Source organism: Serinus canaria, chromosome 11 (assembly GCF_022539315.1).
Source record: "Serinus canaria isolate serCan28SL12 chromosome 11, serCan2020, whole genome shotgun sequence".
NCBI lineage: Eukaryota > Metazoa > Chordata > Aves > Passeriformes > Fringillidae > Serinus > Serinus canaria.
Window position 1 is genome coordinate 14,133,776 of NC_066325.1, and position 27,353 is coordinate 14,161,128.

Genomic DNA, 27,353 nt, shown 5'->3' on the forward strand with positions numbered 1-27,353 from the left:
CTGAGAACTGGGTGTAGATGCTCTACATTAATGTTTTGATCTCTGATCCCCATGTAGGTCCCTTCTTGCTCAGCAGGTGCAGAAGTGGGGGCTATTCAGGTGTCTGCAAAGGAACCCACAACCCCAGAGCTGGCCCAGAGAATTGCTGCAATGCAGCACAAGGTCCAGGCTTACCTGAAGCATCTTTTTGTGCATGGTGTTCTTCCCATACTCTCTGCAAAGCTGCTCGCTCAGAATCTGCAGCTCCCGCCCAAACTGGATCATTCTCTCTGTGGCAGCGTGGTTCCCTCCACAGAGCTGCCTCTGGGGGCAGCTGTCTTCTAAGGAGAAGCAGTGGAGAAGAAACAATCATCTTGCATTCCCCACCAATGCCCACTGTGTGTCAGGATATCCTTCTGGAGCAGGTAGCTGCTTCCTGCCCTAAGTTTATTCCAGTGGAAGCTTTCTGTGATCCCTGCCCTACAACAGCCAGTAGTGGGTTTGTCACAGTGCCTGATAGGTACAGGGAAGATTTGAGCTCTGTTTAACGCCTGAGAACTACCTAGAAATCAAGTGTCCTGATAAAATCCTGGGAGCTTGCAACTCCAGTCTGTTACTCTTTCATGCATGTAACACAGGGTATAACCCAGAAAGCCCTGGTCTAATAATTCCTGGACTCAGAAAGCTTTCAGTCAGAGAGGCCAACACCACCAGCTTCCCAGTATTAGTGGCCACAAGAGCCTTTATAACTGGATGAATCAGTTTCAGAGGCAGTGTAGCTGCTTCGTCTGCTCCCTCCTGGCTAGAGCAGCCACAAACAAGACAGTCGTGGCTGACAGCTGTGCTGAGGCCACCCTGCAGCTGGACATGCCCAGCCTGGCACAGCCCAGCTCAGCTCCCCAGCAGGCACTTCTGCCAGGACTGCTCTGAGCTCAATTCCATGACCAGCACGGAACAAACCTTTGACTCCTATTGTTTTCCCTGCTCCAAAACACCAACAGCACTGCTGGGAGTCTATGAAAAGCCAGACCTAGTTTTAGCTCCAGGACAGATTAATTTTCCCCATGAAGCAGTGACTTCACTCACGGAAGCAGCCCTAAGTACATGCTTTTTGCCCATGATCCAATCACAGTTTTAACTTCTGACACCAGCTCCTATCTCCCTTTACCCCTCCTGCCCCTGAGGACCTACCCATGCTGGACTCATCTGTCTGCAGGATCTCCTCATGTTTATAAGTGCCATTCATTATCCTGGTGGATGAATTCTCCAGGACTCCGTTGGGGTAATGTTCAGCCTCCATTTCCATCTCACTGTCACTGAGGTGAAAGAAGGGAAGAAATTAAAATTCAATTTTAATTTCTAAATAAAAAGGGAAAAAATGAAGAGCTTATGTGCCAAACAGTGCCCAGCAATAGCCAGCACACCAGAAAAAGTGCCAGTTGGACTACAGGGAGCCAGATGGTCCAAGTCAGTGCAGCAAAATTTGTTTCAGGCTCCTGATGACAATTTATGAAACAGGTTTCTGTTCCCTAAGTGCCTGTTGTAATTCCAGGTGCAAAACATTTTGCATTTTCCCTTCAGGAAGTGGTGATCCTTGGGATAGTAACAGCAGCCAGGTAACAGATAACACACTCAGAGACTGCAGGAGGGAAATCTTGGCTGTGATACATCCCCAGTCCTTGCAAACAGTGCACCATTGAACACTTGAATGCCCAAGACAGCAGACTGAGACTGCTGATTAACTACTGAGTAACTGAGAAGAGCTTACTGGAACATGGGCTCTATATTAAAAAAAAAAAAAAAAAAAAAAGACAAATAAAGCATCATTAAATGATTCTGGTAAATTGAGTCTGAACAAGTGTTTCTCACTCAGTTACATGCTAGGTGGCTCTCCAGAGGTCACAACTGAGCCTACAAACTGCCCTGCAAGCTGTGCTCAGCACAGCACTTGAAGAATGACTGCCAGCTGCAATTAGCAAGAGATTCTTCTAATCACAATGACACCCTCTGGTCCACTGAGCACTCAGACAGCCCTGCAACAGCAGTGTGGAGAGTGAGCCCAAAGGAAGCTCAGTTTTCAGCACAGCTCACTCTGCTCCACGATCCAGAATGGCAGCAGTGACTGCACTGAACTGCTGGATCACCTGTGGCTTCTTGGAGAAGGGAGGCTCAGTCTGACCAGCTGCCACAGCATGAAACAAATTACTGCTGGCTCAGAGGCTCACCTGGAAGGAACAGGGCAACAGGCAGCCCAAGGAAATTACACAAGAGGGCAATGCACCAAGCCATTGTGGCCTGAGCTGCTGCCTCACACAGGACAGGGCAGGAAAGCTGCTCAGCAGGAACATGTGCCTGGCTGAGGCAGCAGAAACAACACCAGGCTGACTGGGAAAGCTTCTGGGCAAACTACCACACTGGGATCCAAAGGCATCAGTGTAATGGGACAGCTTGGTGCCTAAAAAAAGAGCATCATAATATTCTCTATGAGATGAACCTCCAAGCATGAGCCACGGCAGGGGAGCCAGAACAGGTTTGTGTCTGCTGGGTAGATATTGTAAATAACAATATTCTTCAAAAGGGAAGGAGAGATGCCCTTCTGGCTCCTTAGAAAGCAGACTGAGACTGTTCTCAGCATGCCACCCCCCCTCAGGTATCTCCAGAAGAAAAACAATACCTGGTTTCTTGATTACTCGTACTACTGTGCTGCTGAGATTTGGTAGAATCTGTGGAATTGGACTCCGAGTAGTTCACAGATGAAGGGGAAGAGGAGGAGGAAGATGAAGATGATGAACTCAGTGTTGGGTATTTACTGTGACTCTGTTTGCTTTTTGTGGACATGACTCCATTGCTACAGGTTGGACTATCTGCTCCTGAAAGCCAAGAAGAAAGAAAAATGAGACCAGACTGACAGTGTCACTCTGTTGTGGCCCCAAAGGAAGAAAGCAAAATAAAGACTGCAGATCTTAAATTATGGTTTATCATTCTTAAATTCAATGGGGTTTAGAAAAGACACAAATGAATATGAAAGGAACCCCACTGCTCACCAGCAACATCTGAGCTTCATGAACTTCTGAAAACGGGCTGTAAATTAGAGATTGGCAGAAACAGTTCACAAGTACAGAAATTATTGTTGAAAGCAGAACTGCCCAGGCTTTCCACAAGCTATCTAAAGTTAGGGATGTATGTGATTCACACAACACTCAGCAAATAACAGCAACTCTCCTAAAGAGCACAAGCTAACCTTCCTTCTGTTCTGGAGAACAGAAACCACTGAGAGTCAGGCTTGAAATTTCACCTGCTTCTCCACAAAAACGGCAGAACACACTGACATACAAGACACAAATTCATTACCACAAGTTTTATATGGATACAGAATTGACAGGGGCTAAAATATTTTAGAAAAAACCTCAGCTTCTGCTCAGTTCTTTCTGGAAAGCAATTATTTTGCAGAGTCCAAGGTACAGAAAACAAGCTTTGCTTTCCAGACCTCCTCTCAGCACTCCATCAGTGAAACACTAAGTCACAGGTGGTTGCAGTAGAAGACTGCCTTCAAAAGCTTCTTTATTCTGAAATAAACCTGCTCTGCAGACAATTGTGGAAAAGAACTAATGCAAAACCAATTCTGTGACAGTGTAGAGACACCCATGGCAAAAGAACATCCCCTCAGCTGGGGAAGGACAGGAAAGGAACATTTCAGAGCATAACACATGGAAACAGCAGGTAACGTTAGACACCACCACATCCACCTTTGACATCTGCTCTCCTCATCTGGAGACACAGGACACACTTACCAGTACTGTGGAGGTGTGAGTTGCTGGATCCATGTCTGGGACTCAGACTGGGGGAGCCGGGGTAGCTGTCCTGGGAGCGGGGGCTGCGGGCGCTGAAGCAGCGCACCTCGCTGTCGGTGCCGTTCACCATCTCCACGAACTGCCGGCACCTGAGTTCATGGGAGCAAGAGGGACAAGAGGGGGCGTGACAGCCAGGATGCTCTGCACTCAGCCTGCCTCAGGGCCCCACTGGGCAAGTCCTAGAAACTTTCAAAAAGACATTTCAGGCTCCTGGTGCCTTTGTATTGTGAGTGCTCCGATGATGCTACAGAGGGAAGAGTTTGGAAAGCTCACTTTTGATGCTAATGGATGGTGAGATATTCCCAAAATAGCAAGTTTAATTCCACTCTGATAAGAAAAAACTGTTCCTTGGCAGCTGTCACCTCCAGCTCTTCTGCAGGTACTCCAGTCTTGGGTTTTCTGTGATTGAAATGGCTCCTGAGGTAATAAAAAGTCTCTTTCCCAGCCCCGCAACCAAAGAAGTTGAGATTAAATTGCAGAGGGTTTTTTTCAGGGAGAAGGTACTAAATCTCAAATACCATCATTCCTTCACTACTCCATCAACCTAAAAATACTGGTGGCCAATGGAAAATAGAGAAGGAAGAGTAAAAAATGCAACATCCACAGTGAGGACAGCTCCTCATTTAGCTTTACTGTCCTCATATGTCTCAGAAGTCTGGGGAGAACCCACTCTGTACAGCTGGGAGAACTGGGACACTTCTTCCTTTAATCTCTACCCCAGACAGCCTTTTCCATATATCTGCCTTTCTAGGAACCTTCACAGTGACTGACACTGCTTCAGCACTGCAAGATCTCCACCAGACCAGTAAAGAAACTCCTCTGAAGGAATTTCTGGCACTCAGCAGAACTAAAATTCACCCACCTATGTCTGACCTTATGAGACAAAGCTACATTTAGTCTGAGCAGCAACAAAAGGGCTACATCTGCAGTGCTACAAGCACTGTGCAAAGGACTCCCAAAAGGAGCTCAAAGAGTCTGAATTCAGAGTAAGGTGTGCAGCCAGACTGGATGTTTACACATGTTCTTATTCCTTCCTTCATTTACACATTTCAGCATTAGAGAGCATAAAGCTTTTCATACTTACTTTAACATGAAGAGCAGGTTGGGGTTATGTTCTAGGAGGCCAGGATAGAGCTGCTGGGTGGCTTCTATAGCCTCTCCCACTCTGCCTGCTAATACTAGCTTCTGTATTCCTGAAAGCAAAAGGAGACCTAGTGACACACAGGACCAGCCCACAGGAACAGCCAAAAGAGCTGTCTCATCCATTCCATCCAGGTCCCCACGACCACCTTGCACAAGGGCTTGGGAGAACTGGAGACCATATTTGATTTATTATGGATTAAGGGGAGGAAAACCCGAGAAAATTTGAAAGGATCTTTTAGTAGCAAAAAACCATCAAGAGTAGAAGGATCCGAAGAACAAAGAAGGTGGGTTGGAGTGCTCTTTAGCCACAGAGCTCTGCAGCAATGGAAACAAAAGCAACTAGATGGAAAAAAAGAGGCTGCTGGAGAAGTGACAATTTCAGAGGGCAAGTTCCTAGGTCACCCTCATAATACATTCTCTGTATGGTTCAAGCTTGGAAGCAAACATATGGCTCAGTATGACATAAATGGAGTACTCTTAGAGGGCCTGTGGTCTTAAATCACAGCACAGTCCTGCTTCCACAATATTCCTACCACTAAGCAGAAGTAATTATATCAACAAAACTATGTTCCTGCAAGTCCACCTCAATGTGTTCCTAGAGAAGTATCAGCTATTGACTACACCAGAAACAGCTCAGTGACTTGCACACTTCTAGGAGGTGCAAAGACACAAGGCAGAAGACACCTATCATGCTGGGTGTTCATGTCCCATGTATGTTCCTTTGGCAGGTCAGAAGACACAAGTGAGATTCCTGAAAGCTCAGAGAAGCTGCTGATCTACAGCAAATCACAACTCTTTTTTCTAAGCATGCTTAGAGATAAAAATTAAATGTACTTAAAACTAAAACTGCATTGTTTTTCCAGCACTCCTTATGAACAGCAGAGGGAAGGTCTGGAATGGCCCATGAGGTGCTTTGCAAGCAGGGCCTCTGATAACAACAGGCTGTGGCTTTTGCAAAGTGTTGGAGCAGTTGGAAGCCCAGACTGGTAAATCTTCATTAACAATCCCAGGAACAAACTGCAATGACTTGTCTCCCACTTCTCAGTGTCTGTCTGGTTGTTATTGTAGTTGAAATCTGGAACCAAAGCCATGGCTCTCACACCAACACAAGAGCTCTCATTTCACTCTCTTGCACGTCCATTTTCTCGTCTCGCTGCTTCTGACAGCTCTGCTGTGCCTTGTTTGGAAACTCTCACAGATGTCATTCCCCTTTATATTTCCCCCTCTTTTTGTTTCCCCATCTGTGTTTTCCTCACACCTTTTATTCAAGCCCCAACTTCAGGGCTCTGTATTCCTTCCCTCCATCTGCCTTGTCACCTGTCCCCAGCCAAAGGAGCCCGCAGCATCTCGCGTGCCTCCCGTCAGGCTCTGCCAGTTAAACCCACAGCACTGGGAGCACTGCTGGGCTCAGGGTTGCATAATGCATGACCTGGAAAGCACCAAGCCCATCAGCACTAACAGGCAGCAACTGCAAGTTATTTAAGAGCAGAGTCCCCAGATGAACCCAAATGCTGGCTAAGCACATTGCAATGTATGGAGAGCAAGCCACAAAGGGGCACAATGCTCCGATACGTAACTGTCACACCAGAAGCAGCTCACAAAGGGAAGGGAAATGTACAGGCATGTGGCCTGTATTCAGCAGCCAGGAGAATGCAGAAAACACACCAATGTTCTGCCACTCTGCAGGCTGAGCCTGTGAATAAAAAAGTTTAAAAAAAAGGTACAGCAGGAGAAAGCTGCAAGCCTTATTCTGCAGGACCAAAAGGGCTGACAGCCCCAGCAGCTGAGAAATGAGCCACCTGGGAGCAAACAGCAGCAACCAAAACAGACACAGAGCACAAATTCTTCACCCAGTGTAGCTTAACATGTTGGCTGTGAATTTGAAAACCCCTCAGCATGTAAAAGTTACCTGAAATCACAACGTGCAGAGGGACTGGAAGAGTCCTTAACTCAGAGCTCCAGTGAAACTAAATGGATGAGTCTGAGTCCCTGTGCCCAGGCTGATGAACCTGCCCCTGCTGCACCACCTGCAGTGAGGAGCTCACATCCAAAGGGATCTCTGGTGCACAATGACCTCAGCTCAGGTAAAGGCCAAGCAGAGCAGACAGGGACAGGAAGGAACAGGGCAGTTCTCCAGGCAAAGATGGCAGAGGATGGAGAGCACGCAGTGGCGATGGGAAAAGTGCCCCTAGCAGAGACTCCCAAGCTCTGCTCCAGGCCAGCAGAGTGCTGTGCACAGCTCTGTACTCTCATGGAGTGACCTCCACAGCACTCACTCCTCTGCAGAGTCCAAAGGGAACACACTTGAGGAGTGACATCTGAGAGACTTACTTTGTCTATTCTTTATTGAGGTCTGTTCTTCCTGGATTGTGGTGTCTGTGACTCTGGCAAAGGCAGTTGCTGTTGAACAGTACCCATGATGAACCAAATATGACGAAACCATACTAGAAAAAAAAAAATACAAAGAGATCATGAGGTACCAGTGAAACAGAGTCATCACACTGGAGCAAAAAGAAACCAACACAATAGAAGTTGCAATTTCACTGAGAAACTCAGCTTGCTTAGAACATAACCAAGGTTCTACTTTTGGGTCTAAACTGTAGGTATTTACAAGACAGGCACCTGATCCTCTGCAAACAGGAGGAAGGCTCTAAATTCACTTTAAAGAGTGGAAATAAAAATTAAGAATCTCATTGCATATACAGTATTTATTTATGACTGCTGTCCAAGAGTCACTTGTAGGGGCTCAATACTGTGTTACTGCCAGTGACATCCTATAGAGACATAAATCTGAACCTCAGAGAGGTTCATGGCTTTCAAGTAGATCTGAAAAAGAAGAAAAGATTCTGGTCCTGAATTTCTTCCATCACTTATCTGCCAGCAATTATATCTTTAGTAGTTCAATCTTCTTATGAATTCTGCACATTCACAGATACTTTAACGTGGTGGCTGTCAGCATTGATTTTAAAAACATTAACATGCTTCAAAGCTGTATTTTTAAAAAATCTTGGGGGAGGGAGGAGTATCACTATCAGAAAACAAACACAATAAAACCATCTTCCTGAACAGACCATTTCTAGCACACTTGAGCTTCCCAGGACACAGTGACTCAATGTTAATGCTCACTGGATTTTAACAAAATCTAAAAAGCCAGCAACAGGATTTCAAAGCTTCTCATGAATCTCAAAACAGGCTTCTCATTATGAAGCTGGCATTGATCTGATCAAGTCACAGCTCAAAGCACACACTCAATTTGGCTACTTCCAGTACAAGAAAAAAGTATTTTATGAGTAAGCAATCATCCTTAGGCATAACATTGTAGGCAGGTGTGTAATTTTTGCAAGTTGTTTTAAATACAAGTGCTTCTGCCCAAGAGCTCTATAGGAGGAGCTCCAGGGTGCCCCACCGTGCACATCAGAAGAAAAAATTCTGGAGAACATAAGGAACAAACACTGGGATAAACTGCAGCAGAAATACAGGAGTACAGCAGAATCAACAGCTCTTGTTAAGGGAGGTCCTGGCTCTCTAATTTGGTCCTATTTTGGAAGGCAAATAACAGCATCAACAACACTCCTGACCTCTGACAACTCCTGCCAACTGTTGTCATCAAGTTCCACTCAATCCTTTTTGCAATGAGAAGTGCTTTCAATATTCATAAATTTATAAGGTGCTGTAATTGGGCTTCCAGTTAGGTTTTGAAGCCTTTGGTTTAGGCTATTTCTTGCTCTTTCATTTCTGAATTCAGCTGGCTTACACATTGGTTTTTCTCCTGCATTAGGAGTGTTTATGGTGTCTTCCCCTCCTGCAGTGTATCACCCCAAAATGTATATTCTTCCATTTCTACAAGCTTTCATGCAATCTTTGGCTCAAAACTTCTCCCATATCTTTCACTTTAGAAACAGCAGCAATCTACACAGGAAGGAGTCTTAAACAACAGAACAGAGGATAAAACAATTTGAGTAAAATGCAGAGTGGCAACTTTTGCCACAAGAGAGCACAAATTAGTACTTAAGAAGTATTTAAAGCCTAACAAGAGGGAAGAAGCTGAACAGCAAGGCAGTGACTTACTTCTGCAGCATGGCTTGCCACTCTCCCAGCCTGTCTCCTATGGGAAACCGCTTAATGGTGCTCTGGATCTTCGCCCTCCACTCCCTCATGTAGTCCTCAATGTCAAACACAAAGGGCTGCTGCCCAAAGTTGGCATCCACGATCTCTCCTGGAGTCTGGAGACCCACTGTAGGGTAGAGGTTTGACTGGGAAGGAAGAAAAACAAACCTGGATGAAACACAGCTTTCTCCTCAACTGGTTCCACTTACATGGTTTGGTAAAACCAAAGAGCTGCTCTTTAAACTGAAATAAATATAATGGAATTGGAAGAGGCAACAGCCCTTTGGGTACTTCTCAAAGAATCCTGTGACTTATTGTGCATTTATGAAAAGTGTTTGCATCAAAACAGAACAATGGGTTCAATCCCCAGCAGATATTCAATCCCCCATATCAGATATTAGAACAGTAGAGGTGCAGACCTCCCTCCTTAAGCCCAATCAGAAACCTAGGATGACCCCCTCCTCCTCTACAGCAACAGACATGGGCATTCCTACAATTATCTGGAAAATTTCTTCAACTTATTCTTCCCTGCTGCAGGGATGAGGATGATTTAGGCCTGGAATGGGTTCCAAGAGGGACTGTAGAATCTCTGGTCTCATTTTCAAAAGTGAACTGGTTAAGAACCTGACCAACCTCCTCTACCTTTGAAATTATCAAACCTCAGACAACAAAGGAAAGAAATGAATCTATAAATACAGGCTGGAAATTGAAAACAGAGATCAGGATGACTGCATTACTGGTGATTCACTACACCTCCTTTCCTGTTCCCACACCAAGAAAGTCTTTAGGTCAGAGATGTGCAAAGTAAACACAGCATGATAAAGGAAGAGCTACCAGAGCAAAATGCTGTAATTACATTTAGTCCCTCCATTCCTTCAAAACTGGCTGACATGGAAATATCTCTAATGAGGGATCAGATATTTTCCACAGTCCATACTTCAGAGTTCTTATTATCTTCTCAGTATCTTAAACCCAAGGGCTTCCAAAACCAGGAATCAGACACCCAAAATACTTGGAAGTTGGAAGCAAACCCCCCCCCCCCCCCATTTTGGCTATGCTCATTTTTGAGCAGCAGCTGCCTACCCTCTACATCTCTCAAATCATCTCTAAGGTAAAATTCTATTTTTCCATGTGGGAAATGTTCTCTCTGCTTAGCAGCTGTTGGGAAGTACATGTATCTTCAGCACCCTGCCAGATGCAGGCAGACACAGTCCCAGAGCCCACTGACCCAGGAGATGCTTTTCCTGCCAAGTTCTTCAGGAACACCTTCCCCATGACATCTGGCCCATCTCCTGCCCTGATGTTGATCACAATTACTCACAACCCTCCTTGTTCATCTTGACCTGGTTTTTAACCCCCTTGTCCTTCTGTACTCCTACAATCCCACCCTGAGCTCTTCTGGTTTTCTTCATCTCCCATTATTCCTTCAAACCTCCAGGCAGGATAGACCTGATCCAGGCTTGTGTAAATAAGAGTTGAGCCTGAGCATTGACTTAAATTGGCAAAAAAAAAAAAAAAAGGAAACTCCCTCTTTTCCTCTGTGGGAATTCACTCCTATTTCAAGCAGTTATTTTGGTTTTAACTTCAGCCTGTGCTAAGCTAAAATGCGTTTTTTCGTATCACTATATTTTTGTACAAATGAAAACACCCTTTAGAGGAAACTGAAACAAGCCAAAGCAAGTATGTTTCAAAATCTGTGTCTCTGGTTTTCAAATTAAAGCATCCATTTCAACTTCCTAATATTGTGAATTCTGCAAAATATTATATGCTTTCACCATTTGCCTCTGAAAGGGGAATTTTGGAACAAGCATTTCAAGGAAATTATTTCGAATCTGGCAATGTTTTGAAGGGTCAATTTGATTCCTTGTGTAACCTCACTGATATGCCAATCCTTAAATTTAAGCTTAAAAATGCAGAAGTAATGGGGTTTACTGATGTGTGTTACCAGTCAGCTTCAACACCCCTTAGGCTGTAATGCAAGGAAAAGCTCTCCCTTAAAGTCCCCCAGGAGGGGTGAGTAATGAGGAATGAATGTACCAGAGCCAAAAAATCCATGGAGCTGCTCAAACCAGACCACTTCAAGGGTCACTCAGGTAAGTTTGCTGTTCCCACTCCTGTTTGCAGTTAAATTTTCAGAACTGCAGCTTTAGCAGGTGAAGAACACAGACTCTATAACGGATACTTTCTTTTCTTTACCTTGTAATCACTGGATATTGTGCTTGAGCCTGGAACAGAGAACTATAAAAAAATGAAACCTGCAAGTGATCAGCTTCATATTCTCTACTGCCTCAAGAATTCTAAAATATCTGACAGACTTTAAACCAAAGTCTATCTTGGGTTTGACATCCCCTTCTTTAGGAAAGGTTGTAACCTGAACTGTTTGGAACAACCAATAATCCATGGGCCAAGAGAGCAGTAATGCAAGGGAAGGATACTGGAAAAGGGAATGCTGAAGTCAGGTGTAGGCACCCTTAGGAAGCTGCCAGCAGAGCAGCAGAGTGATTTAGCACATGCAGAGGGATGTCCTAGATCCACATGGAGGCAGAAGTCTCCCATCCTTGCTCACCCCCACAGTTAAGAGTGGATCACCATCAAGCTTCTTTCCTCCTCTTTTTGTAGAGGAATTATCTCATGAGGGATAATTCTCAATAGTAGGAGGTCTGCAGGGCATCAGCTGTTCTCCTTCCTGACCCAGAAAAGCAGTGTTATGGATTAGCTGCTGCTGTAAAAGCCAGAAGGGGATTTCCCCAGAAAACAGCTCAGCAACCTGGCTGCTAAAGGTACAGAGACCATTTACCAGTTAACCACGAGGCATCTGCCAAAACCCACCCTGGCCAGATCTTCTCCCAGTTTCACACTAAACATCTCCTCTGCATAAGACAAACAAGCCTGAGATCATGTGAGGATGATCTGACCAGACCAGCTAACAGCAGGACAGGGAGATGCCAGGGGCTCAGGAGAGTTTTGAGTTCAATCTCACTGGCACTGCAAGAGCTCACTGCAGCAAACATCCTTCTGTCTGCTCTGCCTCCCCTGCTGCTCACCCCCTGTGCCCAGCAGAGACTCAGCACAGAGGGGAACAGCTTACACATGAACATTCAGTGTCTGTCAGCTCACTGGGCACTCCAGGATTAACGGGATGCAAGTTAAGCTAAGCAGGACAGGGAATTTCAAGCTGCCAAATCTGTGCTGTGAAGCTGCACAGCAACACTTGGGCAGTAAATGACAAAGCAGTGGTACATGTGCTGGAGAGCCATTTTTTGATTGACAGGAGCCCAAATAGCCATTGTCCAGCTCAACATGGAGATTGCTCCTGTTGCAGTCTAACCAAAGGAGAAGACAAAGTGGTGAAAAAATTAGAAGGAATATGGTAAATCTGTGACTACTACTGCAATCTATATTCAGAGGGAAAACAAACCACCAAAAACTAAGGGTACATCAGAGAGGCATCTTCTTGCTGTGGATGCAAGGTTATCACAATACTTCACTCCAAAAGGTTAATCTTCATGGAAAGCCAACTACTCTAGTACTTTAATAAATTGTACTTGGACCAAGTGAATGAACTGCTGTGACACAACCCACATAAAGAGTTTCTGGTTTAGAACACACTGCAATGTTACCAAGTTCAAAGACCTGTGGACAAAAAAACCCCAAAACCCCTTGTGTTGACAGCTGATGTGAAAAGGCCAATCAGATGACTGCAATTTAAGTGCAGGCCATATTTGGGATATGGGAGAAATCTGTAAAGCCCTAAATCCCACTAGGAAGGTGAACAGGGAGTACTAGACATTATTTCTCACTATACAAAAATTAGAGGAACAAGATAAATTTTTTGACAGGAAGTACAGAAGAAAACAAAGCAACCTTCCTTCCACACAACAGGGAAGTCGGCCAAGAAAATTTATCACTTTGGAGGCCTAAAAAAGTTATCAAAACTAAGAAATTTGTCAGAGGAAATTCATTTGGAGTATTTAAGTACAAAGACAAGAGTGCAACCTTAGGGACAAGAAGTCCTGTGTATGAGAGGGATGCAGTGGATGTGCTGGTGTATGCCTGACCTGGGTTTACCTTTTTTCACTGAACACATCCTCCTTGTCCAGGAACACTTGGGTCTAAAAAAGAGGGAACATTTTCTTGTGCTTTTGTGAGACCTGACTAGACAGTGTAACTATGCACATGTTCTCCTCCTCAGAGTCAAAGCTGCATTTGGAAGACAATGACCTGTAATGAAGTTTGCATCCTTACTTTAATTCCAGGAGAAGGAGCAACGTATTCTTAGAGGTGGAGAGGGATGAAAGAAGGCATGTGAGTAGCCCACAAACCCAGTCACAGGATTATGAAGTTTCAGAAAAAGGAGCACCCAGTCACAGGATTATGAAGTTTCAGAAAAAGGAGCATCCACATCATTCAGTAATGTGTGTTATCATGTTTTTTTCAACAGGGCATCAAACAGAAAAATAATCACACCCCCACACTCTTCCCCCTCCCTTCTGTTTGCATCTTTACTTAAAATACTGAAAATAGGTGTACTTACAGGGAGGTCTGTAAAGGCTATACCTGTGGGGGAAAAAAATATTAGAATTAAAAAGACAAAGGATTTTTTTCCCTGCTTGCCTACATCCTTAACATGCTACTAAACATTAGTGCATTTCAAATCCCAGCTCTGACCCTGCATTTCACTACCTCATGTATTCAGAAGTAAATTCCCTCCCCAGTCCCCTCCTCTGCAAGGTTTTGCATCTGGAGAAAGGCTCAGGAAAAAGCCTAAATGTTTTCAACATCTCCCCCAAAAATTTGATTTTCTAAAAGCAGCTCCTCTTTCCTTTGCTTCTCCCTCTGTTACAAGGAAGGAGTTAGTTTTCCAGACTCACTTTGGTGTTAGAAACAGAGTTTTAGAATAAAATTGCTTTGGTTTAGGCTGCAACTGATTCTTCTTATCAGCCAGAGAAAGAGGAATGGATATTCAGCACTTGGCATTACAGCCGGGGAGCAGCTCTGCAACAGGACCAAGGTGCAGCCAGGAGCACCTGAGAAACTGTGCAAAGAACAGCCTCATCCTCAACTCAGCTGATACAGCTCCAAACAGATAGGATGGAAAAAAAGTGTATGGTTTCCCTTTTTATTTACATCTGGCATATCAGAAAAGAGGTATTTAAGCCGAGGCAGCCATTGCCTGGGATGGCAAACAGAGTTTTGGCTAGAGACAACACTCACCACAACCAGGCTGCCCCAGGCACAGCTCTGCATCTGATTTAGGTGCAGGCACTGCCCCAAAGGATGGGGCCTCTCCTGCCATGGGTGGGACCCAGCAGCACAGGGAGATGGATCAGCCAGAGCCCCCCAGGCTTTGGGTCACCCTCACCAACAGCACAGGGGACACTGCTGCCATCACCTCACCAGGCTCAGCTAAATCCAAACTTCCAGCTAACATTCCAGGAGTCAGTCTGGAAGCTGCAGCCTTTCCCCATGTGTACTCCCAAGAATGCTTTCTTGTCCCCAGCCAGAGGAAGGCTGGTACCCACATCAGGACACCCAGTTCTCACACACATCCCACCTCTCCTCCTTCCCTTCTGCCTGGCACTGGAAGGCACTGCAGAAGCAGGAGAACACCACCCTCTGGTTTTAATTTTAGGACTATTTCAACCCAGAGCTGCAATGTAACATTACCAGATCAGTCTGAAATGGTAATTTAAACCAGTTTTAGGAGTCAAGATAGGAAACAAGTTATTCAAAACAACACAGCTCTAAATCAAATGCTCGGAAAGAAATCCTGAATATTTTACTAAATAAAAAGCCAATAAAGATAAATTAACATCATGGCAGATAGACAGAATGGTGTAATCAACATCCTGGCAGTTTGGACCTTATTTATTGAGCACCTTTTCTACAACCCAACCAAAGATTGTGAGCACAGGTGATGTTGAACGCATGGCTGAGGAATACATTCAGTAAGCATTTCTCTCACCTTGTCACTTTGTCCAGATATTGCTCCTCACTCAAACCTTTTTTTCACTTTGCAATTATTTTGCTCAGCTGGATGAAAAGGTGGATGAAAGCTTGTTTTCCTACCCTTATGGCAGAATGAGGCCAATCTCCTTGAGCCTGCTGTCCACTGGAGTCTTCCTCTGGCCCCAGCACCTCTGAGAGCCAAAGGTGGCCAGGCTTGTGTAGCTGTGTGGCTGGAAGCTGCTTCCAGCACCTGGACAAGCACATGGTTTTTGAATGGACTACAAGGTAGGTGGAAAATTGCCTGAACTGTCAGGATGGAAGAGTAGTGATCAGCAGCTCAAAGTCCAAGAGTTGTCCCTCAGGGATCAATGGCAGGGCCAATACAGTTCCCTGTCTTCATCAATGACCTGGACAATGGGACACAGTGTGCTCCCAGCAGGCTCAAAGCTGTCACCAAACAGGAGAGTGGACAACAGGCTGGAGGGCACAGTGCTATACAGCTGGAGAAACGATCCAGCACAAGCCTCCCAAAGCTCAACAAAAGCAACCTCAGAGCTCTGCCACCAGGCTGTGATACTGCCAGAAAACAGGACAGGATGAGGCTGACTGGAGAGAAAGCAGATCTGCAGAAATGATTCAGGGTCCTGCTGGGAAACAAGGAGCCAGCAATGGGTCCTTGCAGCAAAGGACATCAACCACACCCTGAGGGTATTAGTGAGAGTGTAGGTTAAAGGATGGGATTTCTCCCTTCTTTTCCAACACTGGTGAGTCTACACTTCAGCTATGATGCTCACTTTAGGGCTCCCCCACACAGGACACAGTGAGACTGGAGTGAGTCCAGCAGAGGCCAGCAAGACAAAGACAGGCTAAGGGAAAAGTCTCTGTTCAGTCTCAAAAGCATTAGGGCAGACACCTATTGCTGCCTACAACTGCCATATAGGAGGGTATAAAAAAGGTTTTTCTCAGAGATGCATGGTGGCAGGAGACAGGAGGCAACACAGACAAGCTGAAACATGGGAAATTCTAACGAGAAAAATTCAGTATGAATTTTGGTCAAACACTGAATCAGGACCAGAAAAGCTTCTAGGTGATCTCCATTCTTGAAGACAGTAAAAACTTAATGAGTTTCTGAGTAATATGATCTAATTTGGACCTGCTTTCAGCAGGGTGTTGGATGCTTGACCTCCAGAGATCCCTCCCAGAGAAAATAATTCTATGATTCTATAAATAAACTTATTACATTGCCTTTACAATGAGACAAATGTATGTTTTCCACATTCTGCTATGTAACTCAGACTAATAAAATGCTTTATGCAGACAGCACTTGGTCTGTTGCACAGACATATCTGCCTAGAGTTTCTGCATCTGCACTGCTACACACCTGCATCAGGAAAGCCAACAGCAGAAAGTGAAATAATCACAGCTTGAATGTGAAACTGTTTTCTTTCTCTGCAGCCCCTCCAAAGCCTGGATCCAGTTTAAAACCACAACCTTAAAAATTTAAGGACTGGACAAATCAAGAGGTGAGGAAGCAAGAGCAAGTGTGTGGAGGGTCTCCTCTCTTAGTTCATTAAGTTAATGAGATCATCAAGGCAGTGACATAAAGACATTAAATGAAGGTTCAGTGCTAGGGCACAGTGTGATTGACATTTTCACCTGCCAAACAACCAAAGGACTTCCACCTTCCATGACTACACTTACACATGAGCCCATGCACAGAACATGTTTGTGGACCTTCCAGCCCATCTCTGCTCTCCACCCAGCACCAACCATCCTTTCTGCCTCACAGCTGGCCACTTATAGAATTCAATTTGCACAAGACAACACACATTTGGTAATCAACCACAGCACTCCACTGCCTGCACAGCAGGGAACTCCTCCAGCATCTGCTTAGGGAACTGTGATCCAGGGAATCCTTAAGCACTGCTGGTGGATTGCAATAAACACAACTCTTTCAGCAGTGTGGGCATCCTAAAGAGCAGACCAGGAAATGCCAGCCCAGGAAAATACTTGAATATTCTCCAATGTGCTGCTGAGGAGAAGCACTGTCAAACCCACACAGCTCTACATGCCCTTGGAAACAGATCCTCCAATCAGGCCACTGGGTAAAAGTGCTCATATGGAGAACAAGGCTGTGGCCATGCCTGGTATTTTCTGTTCATTCTGGTAGTGAATGAGGGTGGTGAGGCCTTGGCCCAGGTTGCCCAGAGAAGCTGTGGCTGCCCCACCTCTGGAAGTGTTCAAGGCCAAGGTGGATGGAGCCCTGTGCAACCTGGTCTAGTGGGAGGTCTCTCTGCCCACAGCACAGGGGTTGGAATGACTTGATCTTAAAGGTCCCTTCCAACCCAAACAACTCCAGGATTCTATGGTTTTAAATCCAATTAATCTGAAGTCTTGTTTTGAACATCCCAATGCTCTTGCTGGCTGCAAACTTCACTTGAAGCTTTGGGGTCAAACTTATTAAATCTGGGACTGACACCTGCATGTCTCTCACAACAGGTTTCTGCATTACTCCCAATGTTCCCCTAGTCTCTAAACTGGCTGCAGAATGGATATTTTACTTTTTAGGTTAGCTTGGTCTTTCCAAGAGCCTGCACTAGAACTCAAACTACACGAAGTTTTCTATGCCAAGACTTCAGAGGGTTGCATGCTCTTTTTATAGCCCTGCTGCTCCATTTACCTTGGTCTGCTGTCAAAGTCTGAGATCTGAGACACTCCTACATTAATCCCTGAGCAAACTCATCCACTTAAACCCAGAGACCTGCAGCAGTCACATTTCCTCTTCATGTCCTGGTCCAAGACTTTCTGCTTAATGGCTGGTGCCCCAACATTTCTCCCTCTTTCTCTCCAAAGTCACTCTCATCACACTTCTAGCCACATCTCACTATGGTTTTTACTGCCAAGACTCTGCTCAGAACTTGTCAAAAGTGTTTCATCAGCAGCCAGAAGACATTCAAGACATTTTCCAGAACAGAGAATTAAGACTACATACGATGTCAAACAGTTTTCATGTGGCGTCTCCAAATTAAGTTCAAGACTTAGCTCCAACCAGAACATCCAGAATTTGTGATGGCCAAGAAAACAGTTCTTATACAGTGCTCCTGATGGATCTGATTAAATGAAAAAGTATGGAGACAATGGAAGATAATAGTTAAGCAACAGAAGAAACTGCAAAGAAATCAAAAGGGGGGTGTCTAATTAATAGATGAAAAGGAGAGGATTTAAATGGTGAAGAGTGAATTAGAAAGACAAAGTTACAGTAATTCCATCAAAAGAAAGACAAATTCAAACTCTGAAACCCTGCTCTCAAGCAAACTGGCCTCACAAAGGGGCTGATTAGCCTCATGAATATTCTTGGCATCTGCAGTAGGATTACACAATTACCTCGTCTCCTAGGAGGAGACACACATGGCTTCCACAGCTTCATGTCAGGGAACACCTAGAAAAACACACACTCATCCCCTTCCTGGTAAACCCTGGGTTTACACAACACAGAAAGGAGATCCTCAGATTAGCACTAAATATGGAAGTTCAACACCTTCAAGGAGTTGCTTCTTTCAGGGAAGAAAGCATTTTGATTTCCAAACAAATCATTGCTCCTGCCTCCATTTGGCCTTGGTTCCTCTGCTGACCCCTGTCTCACCCCTCCTCACATCTCTGCTCTGTGCCCACGAGGAGCTGTGTAAGCCCTGGCCAAGGGGCTCCTCTCCTCAGCACTGCACTGAGCACTTCTCCTGGATGCTGTTTCTTTATCAGTGACACAAACAGACACTGCTGGCCCTTACCAACAGCCTCCTCAGATGAGGCTTTCATTCTGCTTTTGTGAAAAGGCAGGAAAATGTTCCTGCTGCTTTTGTGGGGTCACCCAGCAAGGCCTGAGCTCTGCTGTTCCCTTCTGCACTTCCATCCCTGTCTCCTCTAACCACACCATCTGTCCTCTCTCTACCTATCTGTACTATGCCACTACAGCTCAAAGAAAAGCTGCTACACACAGGAGCCAGCTGTGAATGCAAAGGAGAGGCTTCTACCTGTCCTTTTCTCAGACAGCTCATGTCTTGTACATCTGAAGAGCTCAAGAGGACACCCAGGGGACAGCAATGCTTACACCTAATGCTGCTCTCTAAACATGGGACCATTATTGTTACCTTTCCTGTTTCTTCCCTCTGGCTTTGTTTACCACTGGGGTAAGCTGTTCCTCAAGAGGTCATTCAATGCCAGATTAGAAAAACACAAGCCTTCCATCCAAAAAAGCCCCATCTTTGAAGGAAAAGGAACACTTCAATTTAAGAAAGGAAGACTAGATAACTTCTCTGCTGTAAAGAACTCTGAATGTCCCAAACCAAACAAATCTCTGAGCAAGGACACGAGGCAAAGAATCAGAGGTAATGACAAAAGGTAACACAGAAGTTACTGAACTGGGCTCTTTATTTGGCTTCATCTGCCCAGACACCCAGGCACAAGACAGTCCTGGGTACAAAACAGAGAAGGAGAAAGCAGCAACTTTTCAACTGATACCGATTATACTGTGGAGACTCTGGTCATTAAAAAGAAATTAAATATCAAATGAACAAACTTATTAAATAGAAGATCTGGCCTCCTCTTGACTCTCCCACTTTTGTTATGATGAAAAGTAAAAACACCATCAGGGTGAAAAACAGTGAAGCTGGAAAACCACCCACTAAAACAACAGAAAACATCCAGAGGAGCACAGCACAAACTACTACAGGGAAATACAGGCTAAAAATCAAGCACAGCAACTAAAAGGAGACATTTTGTGAAATCTTTGTAACTATTTCATTACCTCATTTGCTCTTATTTTATCTTGTCTCACTCCTAAGCAAAAGTTCCTGCTCTACAACATCAGCTGCTGCTTTCAAGCCTCTACTTATCTTACCAGTACTGGACTGACATGGGCAGCCTGAAGAAGCCCAGCTCTTCTCCAGCCTTCCCTCCTAGGACAGATGCTCCAAACCCTTCACCACCTTGGCAGCCCTTTGCTGGGATCTCTCCAGTAAGTCCATCTCTCTCTAATATTGGGGAGCCTCTTTTCCCAAGAGCTCACCAGAAATCCTGTACTCTCCAGGCACACACTGCACTCCAATTCCACTCCTTCCTTCAGCCCAGCCAGTAACTCAAAACATCTTTGCTCTCTTAAGTGTTTTGAGCAGGGTATTTTTGGTATTTTTCTACCAATTTAATCTTGAATTCAGTGAAGTAGAATTGACACAGCAAGGAGAAGCAAAGGAAAGGAGTGCTCATCCCTCCCTGCCAAATCAAATGAATCCCAGCACAAAAAGTGAGATGAACCTACAAAAATTTACTGCACATCTTATGTGTTAAAAAAAAAAAAAGACAGGAATTTATCTGGGGTGGAGAACGTGTCATCCAAGGAAACAATATTTTAGGGGAAAATGGCCAAAAATTTCTATTTTAGACAAATAAGGTAAGACAGATGCCTGGAAAACATTTGAGGTATTAACTTGGGCAAAATCTTTTAGTCCTTAACTTTAAGACAGTTACTGAAACAAGTGTGGCATGAACCACATTGTAGCTCAATGCTTAAGTCAGCCCACTCTTGTGCTGAATTAGTGTCTGGCTTTGGGAATGCTCAGAACAATGGGTTGAGGCTTTCAGATGGACAAGTCCCTTCAAAAACAAAGACTCCAGTACCCTGCCTTTGTAGGTAGTTGAACACACTAATTAAACTTCCCACTTCTTCCTTTCTTTCCCTCTTGTCCAGCCATTAGACATCTTATCCAACTTCCCACCTACTGTGCAGTAGCAGAGGAAAGCAGAAGAAGCTGTGGATGAAATTCTAATATATCTAAACAAACTGAGCAGCATGGAAACCATTTTACCTGCTGGAAGCATTTCTGTCTTGGAGCCAATTTACAACTGCTGACAGCTGCTGAGTGCTCTTTTCCTCTGCCATTTTAACCTTACTCACAGGTGTGGCACAAGAGTTACAATACAGCAAAGTATTAAACAGCAGCAAGAGCTGGGCTGGAGCATCCCTCTCCTGAGAACAGCTTCACTTACCTAAACTGTGGCCATTTTTTGTGTAGAAGCAGGTATTGTTGATGAGGTTGACACAGCAGCCAATCACATCTCCAGTGGTGAATGTGGGGCCATAGGGCTGCCCTGTCCCCGAGGAACAGAAGGAGTGCCCATCGTCACCATGGTACCCATAAGAATGTTTATCCCATCCTGCAAAAGGCAAAAGAACAGGACAGCAGTGAAGCCAGTTCAGCAGAACTACAAGGAACTACTACAACTCCCAGGACACCATTTTCTGTGGGAGTTTTAAAATTTGACTGCCACTCCTTATTCATCCCAACATTCATTTGCACATACCGGTAACTGAAAAGAAATTAATGGTCTTTAATCAGAACACATCATTTGCATTTCAACACATTTCTCTTTCATCTTGCCTGAGGTGAAACAAACTCCTTTTCTAAAAGACTTGAGTTTTCCAAAACTAAAATCTTCCCACAAAAGCATTTAACAAAATAATTCTCAGACAGTTGCAGCTTTGTCTGTAAGTGCTGTCACAGGTGCACCAAATGGAGAGAGGCAATTTTTGCATCCTCAAATCTTTATTTGATAAGGATTTCTATGTTTCCATTGGGATACAGTATTTCCCGTTCTGCAGACACCTTAAAACACAACCCTCAAATGTCAAAGGGGAATTCAATGCAAAGTGGTCAGCTCTAATATTAATATATTTTATTTCTTCTGCCAGTAACACTGTGCTAAGGGTTACAGCTGCACCCTACCCACTTGTTCTTTTCTATATATCCCAGTAATTTCATTTGGGTCATTCCTCTGAATGGCACAATCAAAGTCACATCTCACAGAGAGACGGAGTTCTACCAGAAAGTCATACAACATTAAAACCAGACACCTGTGTTTTATATGGATATGGCTGGATCTTTAGGGAAGCAAAGAAGGTGCTTTTGCCATCTTCTGACCTTATACACCCAAGGGTGGTGCAGATTCTGTTAAATATGGAGCAATGGCTCTGGCAAAGGGACTATGTAAGAAACACAGAGACTGTGCAGGAAATGCACATCCTGCAATGAGACAAAAAAAGACTGAGCACCCTGAGAACTACAGAGCAGAGCCCTGCGAAGGTGGGCTGGAGCAGTTCTGTGAGCCAGGATTTTCCTCCAAAACCAGCAACAACATGAAGGCACTAGAAATTCAATCTTGTAAAACAGTGCTACGACACTGAGGCATCAGCACTCACATGCTCAGGGTTTCTCAGAAAAGCACACAATAATCAGTGCATGTCTAAGGCCCTGTTTATTGTACCACACCAAACCAATGCCAGTGGGAAAGTCAGGGAATGAAGCAAGACTGAAACATGCCACAGTCCAAGATTTTGGACCTCAGAGCAAACTTTGGGAGTGAAAGGCATGAAGGACTCCCAGCAAATTCTAGCCTAGAAATGGTGAGTAACTTCCTTCGTTTAGTCCCACACATCCAACAGGAACAGACTGAGATGTCCCAAGAGTCAGCTCTGTCTTCCCTCGGATCAGCTCCAAACAAGCTGCTGACAGTAGCACCAGTCCTGTTTCAAATCTTCATGAAAGACAGGGACAACAGCACAGGCAGCACCCTCAGCAAGCACAAAAATGATGCCAAACTGACTTGCCAAAACAAAGGAGGAAGTGATAGGGGCTCTAGAGTCTGTTGTCAAACTTTCACTGCTAAGACTCCATCCAGTAAAAATATCATTGAATATTTTTGAATTTTTAAAGCTGTGGCTCCTTTCCACTATCCCTTTTATTCGCTCTCTTGCCATCACTGATCTATTATTTTAGTCTCCCCAAAAACAGACCTGTTACATGAGTGTCAATTCAGAACTTCTCTAATGGAGCTGTTGGGAAGTTATAATTCAGATGATAACTTAAATCAATTTATCTCTTAATGTACTCATAATACAATCTAAATACATACTTCTAGATCTTCTGCATACAAAACATTCCTGGCATTACAAAGCACCTACCAAGAACTTGTCATCAGTTGCATCTAAGCAGTGAAGTGCTTACACATCATATCCTGGGGAAGGCTCCCATAAGAAATACAACAGTGTGTCCCACCATGAGGATGAGCCACTAAATGCTTGGGCCAATGCAGACAATACTGGTTCTGCAGTGTGAGAAATAGAGGTTTCATTACCTACAGATCACAGCTGATCCTACTGAAAAAACCCTCCTCCTGTCCATTATAACTCGAGCTTCACAGTGTCAGTTCTTGCTGCAGCACCAACAGTGGTGGGGAACTCCAGTGAAAAGTGATTGAATCAAGACCTTGAAGACAATGATAAATGTGGTATATGCAGCAATAATGCCTGGATAAGGCTTGTTTTGAATCTTATTCTCCCCAGAAAACCACTAACATAATCACTAAAGGAAATTCGCTCACCCAGCACTTTGCTGATGTTACACAGAGTTTACTTTTTCAACTCAAATGTTGTGTAGTGCTGAACCTGGACCTGGCACCACAATGGGGCTTTAAATCTACACTGTCAGCCTTATCACATCACCATGGTCATCTTAAACAACAAGCCAGAGTTGTTTGAGTGAACTTACTGTACTCACTGTAAACATAAGCTGAGTGGCATTAATCATATGCCTAACCTTAAGTTATTTATTAATAAAAACCAGATCCCTAGCCCTAAAATTCTGCCCAAAATAAACAGAGGGCAGTGGCATACGGGCAATTCCAGCACTGGCCGGTTTCAGCCAGTCTTCTGAAATTTCCTAATAATCTGAATTAAAAACAAGAATCAGCACTTCTGGTACTTCTAGGTCAAAGTTTTCAGGGCCTGTTGATTTAAATGGTGTATCCCTATTGAAAGCATGTGGCATTATCCTGGATTACCAGCAGAGTGGGGAGTAACTTATTACACATACTTTGAAAACACAGACTCCAGCTTTTCTCAAAACACTTCCTGAAAACTTGGGCTTTTCCCGCATCATTAACAATTTGCTATCGCCACCTAGGAATGGGTTCAGCATATTACAACCTCATCTGGGACTCCCACAACACCCTTTGAGCCTCCAGTGACCCAACAGCTTCTTCCTCTACAAAATCCAGCAGTGTTTTAATAAGGACTGAATCAGAACTTCCTGAAATCCCTCCCCACAGCTGCATCTGCCAATTCTCCTGACAGTTTAACCTCTGTGCCACTTGTACTCAAGTACTGCAGAAGTCACTGCTGTGACCTGGAAGGCAGAGATGAGGTGACACCCACATGCTCCTACAATGGCTGTCCCTGTGGGTCAGCCTGGAAAAGGACACTCTTCAAGAAGTGAGACAGGAGAAGTACAGGATGTCCATGTATTACACCCTGACTGAACAGTACTACCACTCTCCAACCACCTGTAAGCACAGACTGAGCCAGATGGAGATTCTGCTTGCTCAGTACTCCTGGAAAGATTTTGTTTCCATTAAATTGTTCTCTATTAACAACACATTAACACATCATTCACTTTGTCCTGCAAGAAGGGGTTTGACAGTGTATCTGCAATCAATGAAAACATGCCTCCTACTACTTGAATATATCCTGTAGTTCTTGCACGGGAGAGGATGACAAACTATGGATTTGGTGTCTCCATAACATACATCAGTATGTAGACCTCTGCAAAATCGCCCATAATGATCCCTTTTCCAGGCTGATGGCTCCTAACTTATTTAGCTATTTCCTGCTTTTCTGACCATCATCATCTCAATCTTCTCTGGATTTAGTGTTGCTTGTGAGAATGGAGAAGGAGGTGCCCCATGGAGAAGGGAAGCAGGCTGCAGTTGTTCTCTGCACTGCTCCCAAGCCCTCTACATGGTAATCCTAGCATTTTCCCTTCATTGCCCTTTTCACCACTGACCTGATGTTTCCATGAAGTCATTGCCATCACTCCAAAATGCATCACTGCTCTCTTTGCACAGATTCTCATGTGCACCTCCCTGTCGGGGCACGTCACCTCAGCTTGCTCCCACAGCTCCCCCCAGTACCCCTCACCACCCTCAATCTCACAATCCTCAGCAGCTCCAGCAGCCCATCCCAGGACAGAGAGGGACAGGCAGCTGCTCCTGAGAAAACCCTGGGAGAACGAGAACCCAGGCACTGATGGTTTATGACTGGTAGCTCATTCCAACAAGGCTTTTTAAAAAACATCTCATTTTGGTCTCTTGGTCATAGCCATGTCTAGAGCAATGGACACTCAGCACCCACATTCAGTTGTGATCAAATCTAAAAATTCTCAAGTGCAAGCACAGATTCCTCTCAAAATTTCAGAAATCTGGACCAAATTGGAGAATGTGCTTTTTCTTATAAAACACAGGTCATGGGCTCCCGATGGACTACACTCCATAGACTGAAATCAAGTGAGCTAGAGTGGCTGCAGGGTCCAGTTTACAGTTCTTTCCTTCTTTCCTTTCCCTTCCCCATCCTCTCTTCAAAAGCACAAAATCATTCTAAATAGGGGAGACAGGCAGAGAACAGAAAGGATTTGGCCACCTGGCCCATGTGGTCAAAGCAGAACCTCAAAGTCCTGACTGTTCTCACTACAGCTCATTTTGAAGACAGCACTTCAAACATGCAAACATAGAATCACAACCACTACAGGACTTCAGCAGGTACTGAGCAAAAAGAGGTTAAATTTACATCCCTTTGAACTGAATCCCTCAACACCCAACCCCAAAATATACTTATACATTTACTAACAAGATGCAGAATAGCTGAGATTGTACAATGAAAGAACGGGAAGAAAGAAAACTAAAAACCATGAGGAGGGCTTGGGAGGACATTTTTGTATGTTCAACACCAAACTGAAGCTCTGTTTGGCCTGCTAACAAGAAAAAGTTGATATGCTGACCTTCTTGGCAGACTACCTTGATCCCAACACATAGGGGAAAAAAATGAACAGCAAGTTCCACTGCTGCTGCTTGATAAACAGGTCAGAATTATGCAATGCCAGACACGTGGCAGAAAGGACTTGAGTTACTTCAGGACACAGTTACAGGATAAACTGATAAACACTCACTCTTAAGCAAGCACTAGAGCTAGATGCAGTGTGCTACTACTATCCCTGACTGTCCTACATCTGTTCCTGCTCAATCCCACCTTTCCTACTCAACATCAGCCTAGCTTTACTCTTGACTCTTTGGTCAGATCCTGACTTCTGTACCTGAGATCAGACTCTGCCTCAGAAGGTGGCAAGTGGGAAGTGGCTCTGTTGAGCTGGGTGACCATTTACATCTCAGCACCAGGGAAATAACACAGTGATTCAGGTATCTGCTTCAAGAGCCCCAGCAATGAACACAGAACTTCTGGTAGGCTCTGGGCTAAACTGGCATCATGGCTTCACCATACACATAGGTAAACCAGGACCTGGATGAGCTGCTCAGCCTTCGAAGTGTGGAGCATCAGGTGGAAGATGGATGGATGGATGGATGGACGGACGGACGGATGGATGGACGGACGGATGGATGGATGGAAGTTACCAAGGGCAGTATTTTCACTACACCTTTTCTGGCCTGATGCTTTGTTCACAAAGGGTGGAGGAGAAAGCCAAGTGATGACACCCCTCAGTGCATCAAGGTTCAAACATGTCAAACTTGCTATTGGGCACAAAGGAACACGGAAGCCAACACCCAGAAGGATCTGTACTGAGATCCCCTCTGATGACATGCCAAAGGACTGACACACAAGGCCCAGTGATCATGGAAAATACACTTTTCCAGTGAGTTATAGCCAGACATGTCAGACTCTTCCTGCTCTACACTTGCTGGGCTAAAGATGTTGGCAGACAGATGAACTGTCACTGACACATGGATCATTCCCTGCCCATGAACATTCCAAAGGAGAAACACATTCTACTGCAACTCAGCCCAAGCATTCTATGTCATGGGTGCAGAAGCTGCTGCAAAGGGCAGGGCCCTGCTGACCACACACTCAGTGGTAACCTCCCTACAGTCAGGGATACCTGGGGCATCTGAAGCTGTAAGGAATGGTAGAGTGTCTGGGCATAAGAAGGGCAGATGGAAGTTCCTCAGAAAGAATCTGAAGATTTGTAAATAGGGTTTGTATCTGTTGTATCATGACTAAAGGGAGAGTCTGAGACTTATTCTTCAGGACAGACCCCAGCGACCACTCTACAGTCTTTCCAAAGTTTCTCTCTTTCATATTTTGGAACACTTCTCATTTTTCTCCCCTCTATTTTTGTCCAGTATTTTGCCTGTGGCATTTGTCTTCCCACTCCCCTGGCCAGCAATCCCAGCTTCCCACAGCTGCCCATGCCAGGGCAAGTGGTATGCAAA

The 27,353-nt window shown here is 44.7% G+C and overlaps 1 protein-coding gene across 5 annotated transcripts in view; it reads right to left on the reverse strand.

Moving 5' to 3' along the window:
• Nucleotides 1-27,353, reverse strand: part of RANBP10 (RAN binding protein 10) — a 65,258-nt gene that overhangs the window by 8,488 nt on the left and 29,417 nt on the right. For 3 of the 5 annotated variants that reach the window (XM_009090714.4, XM_050979027.1, XM_050979028.1), the window contains 9 exons: nt 21,069-21,236; nt 13,615-13,637; nt 9,042-9,226; nt 7,305-7,417; nt 4,915-5,023; nt 3,771-3,919; nt 2,654-2,849; nt 1,171-1,295; nt 175-320 (listed from right to left, as the gene is read on the reverse strand). In XM_009090714.4, coding sequence (XP_009088962.2) covers nt 175-320; nt 1,171-1,295; nt 2,654-2,849; nt 3,771-3,919; nt 4,915-5,023; nt 7,305-7,417; nt 9,042-9,226; nt 13,615-13,637; nt 21,069-21,236 — 1,214 coding nt within the window. Of the gene's footprint in view, nt 1-174; nt 321-1,170; nt 1,296-2,653; nt 2,850-3,770; nt 3,920-4,914; nt 5,024-7,304; nt 7,418-9,041; nt 9,227-13,614; nt 13,638-18,021; nt 18,044-21,068; nt 21,237-27,353 lie in introns of those variants that run through there. The other 2 variants (XM_030227482.2, XM_050979029.1) reach the window with 2 other exon arrangements.